The sequence below is a fragment of the Glycine soja genome, unplaced genomic scaffold (genome assembly GCF_004193775.1).
Source record: "Glycine soja cultivar W05 unplaced genomic scaffold, ASM419377v2 tig00104511_1_pilon_84547_1256723, whole genome shotgun sequence".
Taxonomy (NCBI): Eukaryota; Viridiplantae; Streptophyta; class Magnoliopsida; order Fabales; family Fabaceae; genus Glycine; species Glycine soja.
In genome coordinates, this window is record NW_021144441.1 from 123,428 (window position 1) to 130,959 (window position 7,532).

At 38.7% G+C, this 7,532-nt stretch overlaps 1 protein-coding gene across 1 annotated transcript; it reads left to right on the forward strand.

The window, feature by feature from the left end:
* The first annotated feature begins 284 nt into the window (after window positions 1-284).
* On the forward strand, window positions 285-2,826 carry LOC114404563. The gene is made up of 3 exons (XM_028367474.1): window positions 285-290; window positions 393-533; window positions 2,431-2,826. Exons 1-3 carry the CDS (start codon window positions 285-287, stop codon window positions 2,824-2,826), a joined length of 543 nt encoding a protein of 180 aa, XP_028223275.1.
* Window positions 2,827-7,532: the final 4,706 nt, after the last annotated feature.

Sequence of the window (7,532 nt, forward strand, 5' to 3'; positions counted from 1 at the left end):
CCATATGGAAAGATCATTTTCCTTTACCATTCATGGACCAGATGTTGGAGAGGCTTGCGGGACAGGCTTATTACTGCTTCTTAGATGAATACTCTGGGTACAATCAGATTGTTGTGAACCCCAAGGATTAGGAGAAAACGACCTTCACGTGCCCTTTTGGTGTCTTTGCCTACAGACAAATGTCATTTGAGTTATGTAACGCACCTGACTATGTGCATCATTGTGACAAATGCCAGAGAACATAGGGGATTTCCAAAAGGAATGAGATGCCTCTACAAAACATAATGGAGGTAGAAATCTTTGACTGCTAGGGGATTGACTTTGTGGGGCCTCTCCTATCTTTATACGGGAATATCTATATTCTGGGAGCTGTTGATTATGTGTCTAAGTAGGTGGAAACCATAGCCACTCCCAAGAATGATGCCAGGGTAGTGATAAAATTCTTAAAGAAAAACATCTTTTCCCGTTTTGGAGTACCACGAGTCCTAATCAGTGATGGGGGAACACACTTCTGCAATGCACAACTGAAGAAGGTTCTGGAACATTACAATGTCAGACATAAGGTGGCCACACCTTATCATCCCCAGACAAATGGCCAAGCAGAAATTTCAAATAGAGAGCTAAAGTGAACCCTTGAGAAGACTGTCACTGCTGGATCAAGTGGCCTCAGAATAATTAAGAAGGGGGGGTTGAATTAATTATTCCTAAACCTTTACTAATTAAAAAATTACTCTTCTAAGGCTTTTACTAAATTGTTAAGAGAATGAGGAGTAGAAGAGAAACTTAACAGAAAGTAAAAGCGGAAATTAAATGCACAACGAAAAGTAAAAGAGTAGGGAAGAAGGAAACAAACACACAAGAGTTTTTATACTGGTTCGGCAACAACCCGTGCCTACATCCAGTCCCCAAGCGACCTGCGGTCCTTGAGATTTATTTCAACCTTGTAAAAATCCTTTTACAAGCAAAGATCCACAAGGGATGTACCCTCCCTTATTCTCTTTGAACCTAGTGGATGTACCCTCCACTAGAACTGATCCACAAGAGATGTACCCTCTCTTGTTCTCAGTCAAACCCAAGTAGATGTACCCTCTACTTGAACCACAAAGGATGTACCCTCCAATGTGTTAAGACAAAGATCTCAGTCTCTTAAACCTTTGATACTTTGTAAATGGGGATACAAAAGAATTCTCAGGCGGTTAGTCCTTTGAACACTTTTGTATAAGGGAATGGGAAGAATCAAAAGAATTCTCAGACTGTGTCATTTTGAATTCTTTGACAAGGGAGAAGGGAGACACAAAAGAATTCAAGCGGTTAGTTCTTTGTTCTTTTGGAAAAGGGAGAAGAGAGACCCAAAAGAATTCAGGCGGATAGTCCTTGGCGAATTCTTTTTGGCAAAGGGAGAAGAGAATGAAAAGATGAATAGCACAAGTTTTCAAGGTTTGGAAAACCAGAAAACTTCAGAAAGCTTTTGGTACAAAGAAGAAGAAGAAGTTCAAAGAGATTCAAGGCTTGTAAAGGATTGTATGAAATAAGTGTTCAAGATTATTGAAATGCAAAACAAAGCCTTGCTTTTATAGACTCTTCATGTCTGGTCAAGACAACCATTTAGAAGAGTTATAACTTTTAGAAAAACTTAAAACCAATTTGAAAAAGTCAAAAACCTTTTGAAGAGTTACATCTTTTGATTTATTCAGAAACAGTCACTGGTAATCGATTACCAAATCAGTGTAATCGATTACACAAGGCTTTTATTTGAAAGGATGTGACTCTTCACATTTGAATTTGAATTTCAACGTTCAAAGGCACTGGTAATCGATTACCAAAACATTGTAATCGATTACAGCTTTTTGAAATTAATTGGAACGTTGTAAATTCAATTTGAAAACTTTTTCAAAACAATTTTGCTATTGGTAATCGATTACAATAATCTGGTAATCGATTACTAGAGAGTAAAAACTCTTTGGTAAACATGTTTTGAGAAAAATCATGTGCTACTCAATTTTTGAGAAAAACTTTTTATACTTATCTTGATTAAGCCTTCTCTTGATTCTTGAATCTTGAGTCTTGAATCTTGATCTTGATTTTTGAGATCTTGAACCTTGAATCTTGATTCTTGACTCTTAACTTTCTTCTTGAGTCTTGAATTCTTCTTGATTCTTATCTTGAACTCTTGAATTGTTCTTGATTCACTTGAGTTGTTCTTTGATTGATCTTTGAGCCTTTTGTCATCACCTTTGTCATCATCTTTTGTTATCATCATTGTTATCATCAAAACACCTTTGAATCACCTTTGATTCACCATGAAGCTTTGCTTCTACAGTCACATCATCAAGAAAGGATCGGCCTTTGAAGCTGGACGATGCTCTCTGGGCTTACAGGACTGCATTTAAGACTCCCATAGGCCTTTCACCATATCAGTTGGTCTATTAGAAAGCATGCCACCTATTGGTGGAATTGGAGCACAAAGCTTACTGGGCCCTCAAACTGCTAAACTTTGATGAAGCTGCAGTTGGAGAGAAGAGGAAGTTACAATTGTTTGAGTTAGAAGAAATGAGGATGAACGCCTATGAATCATTCAAGATTTATAAGCAGAAGATAAAGGCATATCATGATAAGAAGCTACAGAGACAGAACTTCCAACTAGGCCAACAAGTCTTGCTCTTCAATTTCGGACTCAGGCTATTTCCTGGAAAGCTAAAGTCAAAGTGGTCAAGGTCGTTCATGATCAAAGAAGTAAGACCCTATGAAGCTGTGGAATTGGTGGACCCTACGATAAGAACCCCGGAGAAAAGATGGATCGTCAATGGACAATGCTTAAAAATTTAAAATGGAGGCCAGTTAGAAAGATTAACAAGTGTTGTCTACCTGAACGATCCATAAAATGAAGAACAATGTCTAGCTAAAGATGATAAATTAAGCGCTTACTGTGAGGCAACTGTTCGACGACTGGCAAGTGCACCGGATCACGCTAGTATAAAACGGTAAGAGTCGAGTATCGAACTCTCGGGGAACTTGTTTTACTTGGTAAAGCTGTGGTTCAGTAAATAAGCATCTTGTTGGTAAAGGGTTTGTGTGTAGTATGAACACGTGTGTAAACTAACTAAACAAAGGTAAATAAAAAGGGGAGCAGTGGTGGGTGTGAAGGCAGATGGTCAACGTGTTGGTCTTCCTACTGGGCGACTGATGCTACTAAAGATGTTCTCTACCTAACAACTTTCCTGTGTTCTATGTTGTCTCCTTGACTGCTAAACCCCGATGTCTCGTGCATGTTTAGCCTAATCCTAGCCAAGTGTCATCCTCAAATCCCTCTTGTTGGACTAAACTTGACCAGAACTGCATTAAGACATACATACCAACAACTAGGTTACCGTACCTCGATCCCTCGTGCCAATACGATAAACTAGCCCCTTCCTATCAAGTTCTAAGGATCAAACCATTTCCCAATGTTGAATGACCCTAACTGAGCATGCATCTATGTGATCAAGGCAAAAGCATACTAAAATGAAGTAATGATAGCACAGAGAACACATGCAACATCATTAGATAGATATAAGAGTATTTACATCAAGTACCCCGTAGGAAGAACCAACTAAGGATTTAGCTCTCCATAGCTGGGAAGCTTCTCTTACAAAGATGAAAAAGAAAGAAAATGAAAGATTAGGAAGTACAAGTGGTGAGGATGTCTCCTTCACCTCTAGAAACCTCACAATCACTCAAACTCTCATCCAATACTCCGCATGATAACTTCCTCTTCAATCTCTATTGTCCCTCAGGATCTTCATGATGCAATCCTACCCCGCAAGGGCATTGGATAGAAGACTACAAGAAGATTGGGCCAGAGATGCAAGAGAAGGCCCTAGGGTTCTCATGAGCCTTAGGGTAAATTTCGGACCCATGGGCAAAGTATGAGCCCGCTTATCTTTGTACATATTAGATTAAGGTTTCATTATTTTTTTGACCTTGTATTTAGGGCTCCACAATATAGGTAAGGTACCCTAGAAATATAGGATTTTTCAGCCCTTGTATTTTAGGGCACCTAGACTAGTTTTTGTATTAGGGGTAGTTTTGTAATTTCACATGCACTAAGTGAATATTTGATGTGTGTGTTGGGAAATAAATTTAATTGAATTGGTAGAAGCCCAATCCAATTAAATTTTAGAGGGGGAGGTGAGCATTTGCTTACTACACCCCATTGCTACATCATATAGTCACACTTTGTGCATGTCCTTCATGCTTTACATGCCTCATGACACATAAGCACACTTAGTGGAGAATCTTGGAATTGATCATGGATTAGTGGGCTGAACCATAACTGAAATTCACTAATCATAATTAGTGAAATTTTGCCTCCACAAATTCAATTTCAAATTCAAGTGAAATTTGAATTGAAATTCAAATTTCCCTCCAATTTTGTGTGACACTTAGGCTATAAATAGATGTCATGTGTGTGCATGTTTTTGAACTTTGATCATTTGAAAATTAAACTTCAGATTTTATAGCTCTTTTAGAGCACAAAATTTTGTGCTCTTCTCTTCCTCTCCCTTCATTCATCTCCTTCTTCCTCCAAGCTCTTATCCATGGCTGCCTATGGTGGTGAGCTTCTTCTAGACTCATCTTCTCCTTGAAGTGGCGTCTCTGATCGAGGTCGTACCCGAATCAAATAAACATTAAAATGCAGTAACTAGGAAGTGATCCTAGGTCGTTTCCCAACGAGCAATGCTAAACCAAATGTTCATAACAAATAGTAGGAAAATAGTAACGAATTGGGGGGGGGGGGGTTGTTGTTGTTTTTTGTAAATTAAACAGCGAGTAAAATTGAATTAGAAAATATCAGAATTAAAACACGTTGCTTCCCCTTGATTCACAAGCAAGTCTCTTATCCTAGGTTACGAGAGTTTATTCTTTATCAGTTCAACCACTTAATCCAACCCTAAATTAAATTACTAAGCAAAATTTAACATAAGGCATTCATTATGTGATTAAGCAACACATACACCAATTAATCATAAACGCTCATTAAGCATGAACGAAAATTAAGCGTAGAGACAATTAATCAAGAACTAAGCATGCTTGAATTAATAGCAACAAATACAGAGTAATTAGTGAAGAGGAAAAACAGAACAGAATTTAATAGTAATAATAGAACCTCCAAGAGAACTGTACTTGATCCTCAAAAGAAAACAACACTGGAGACTTAGTGATGGAAGCTTGCTTGTGGAGCTTCTATGGAGGCTGGATCTTTGAGCTTAAATGAGGTCCTTCAATGGTGATTTTACACCATGGAGATGCAACGGAAGGCAAAGGAGAAGAGGAGAGGAGAGGCACCATCCACTAGGGAATAAGCCAAGGAAGAAGAAGCTTCACCACCAAGAATTTCCTTGGATAAGAAGCTTGAAGAAGATGCTTTAATGGAGGAAAAGAAAGAGAGAAGGGGGGAGCACGAAATTGAAGGAATAAAAGAGGGAGAGAAGTGGAACTTTGAAGTGTATCTCATAAGACTTTCATTCATCAAAGTTACAACAAGTGTTACACATGCTTCTATTTATAGACTAGGTAGCTTCCTTGAGAAGCTTTCTTGAGAAAACTTCCTTGAGAAGCTAGAGCTTAGCTACACACACCCCTCTCATAACTAAGCTCACCTCCTTGAGAAACTTCCTTAAGAAGATTCCTAAAGAAGTTAGAGCTTAGTTACACACACCTCTCTAATAGCTAAGCTCACCTCCTTGAGATGAGAAGCTAGAGCTTAGCTACACACCCCCTATAATAGCTAAGCTTACCCCCATGACAAATACATGAAAATACAAAAAAAAGTCCCTACTACAAAGACTACTCAAAATGCCCAGAAATACAAGGCTAAAACCCTATACTACTAGAATGACCAAAATACAAGGCCCAAAAGAAGGAAAAAACCTATTCTAATATTTACAAAGAAGAGTGGATCCAACCTTGACCCATGGGCTCAAAAATCTACCCTAAGGTTCATGAGAACCCTAGGATCTTCTTTAGTAGCTCTAGCCCAAGCCTCTTGGAGTCTTCTATCCAATACCATTGGGGGGTAGGATTGCATCATCCCCTCCACCTTGGAAAGGATTTGACCTCAAATCCCGAGGTTCTTCATACTCTGGGCTCCTTCCCTCGACACCTGTAAAAAGAATAAAAACATATATATTAGTGGTGTTGGGTATGTTAGAGTAGGTTAAGGTCTGAAAACCATTTCCTGGGCATCTTCCCATGAAGGAACATGGTTCCTCACCAACTCAATGAGTGGTGCTACAAGTGTAGAAAAATATGGGACAAACCTTTTGTAAAAGTTTGTTAAGTCATGGAAGCCCCAAATGTTTCTTATACTTGGTGGAATGGGCCACTCAGGAATGACCTTTATTCTCTTAAGGTTCATGGGAACCCCTTGATCACTATTTGAAAAATTAAGAAAAGTAACACAATAAAACATACTTTTTTCTGTATTTTCATATTGATTATTCCTTCCAAAAAGTATGACAAACCTAAGGTGTCCCATATGAGTACCTAAGTTTGTTTTGAAACTAAAAATAAGAACAAACCTACCTAATGGGTCCCTATGTATACACACCATGAAGATGTTGGGTGCACGAGTGATTTTACAAAAGAGGGTTGCACCATTCAAAACATTCATAATACCACCTATTTTAGGGACTTGGGGCCTAATAATACCTATTTTGGGCCCCAAAAAAGCACAAGGATTTAAGCTCTTGCAAACAAAACCCGCATCCAACAACTTCTTTACTTGAGGAATAAACTCAAGACCAAGAGGTGTGGCAATGCTAGCAAGTGTCTTTTTACAAAAGAGAAAATGTGGAGGTTGTCTAAGAGGGAAAGTTTCTTTAATGTTTGTCTTTATTGTAAAATGAGTTTCCTTCTTAGCTAAACTCTTGGAGGAGACACTTACCTCCTTACACTTCTCTTTAACCACTAATGGTTGTCCTTCTTCTTGGGGGTAGATTTCTTCACTAGATTTTGCCCCTTTTGCTTCTTCACTTTCACTAGAGGAAGGTGAAGTAGTAGCCTCATCTTGGCTACTATAAATGTCTTGGCCCCTCATAATCATGGTTTTTGTGGTGGGGCATTGAGAAGTAATGTGTCCTCTTCCAAGACATTTAAAGCACTTTATAGAGCTAGTTTTCTCTTGCATAGTAGCCTTAGGGGCTTGCTTTTCTATTGTCTTCCCCTTATCATCTTTGGGCTTAGAAGGTGTCACCCCTAAGATGCCTTGACCTTGGTCTTTCTTTGTATAAGAGTGAGAGCCATAAGATTTTGAAGTAGACTTCTTTTTAAGTTGTTGCTCTACCCTTATTTCCCAATCTAAGTTAGCCTCTACATTGTCCTTCCCATGGAAGTATGAGAGGTTAATGTTAGCCTCTTGAGGCTTTCTTTCCTTTTCTCTCCTATGGGAGTGAGGTCTAAGATGTAACCTATGCCTTCCTTCATAATAGTCGCGAAGTTCTTCACTTAGGCTCTTGCAAGAGTTATGACTACTATAGGAGCCATGTTTTTCT

Coding starts and splice junctions, on each gene's coding strand:
- LOC114404563 (XM_028367474.1), top strand. Junction 534..2,430: donor GCAATGCACAACTGAAGAAG/GTTCTGGAACAT, acceptor TTGGTCTATTAG/AAAGCATGCCACCTATTGGT.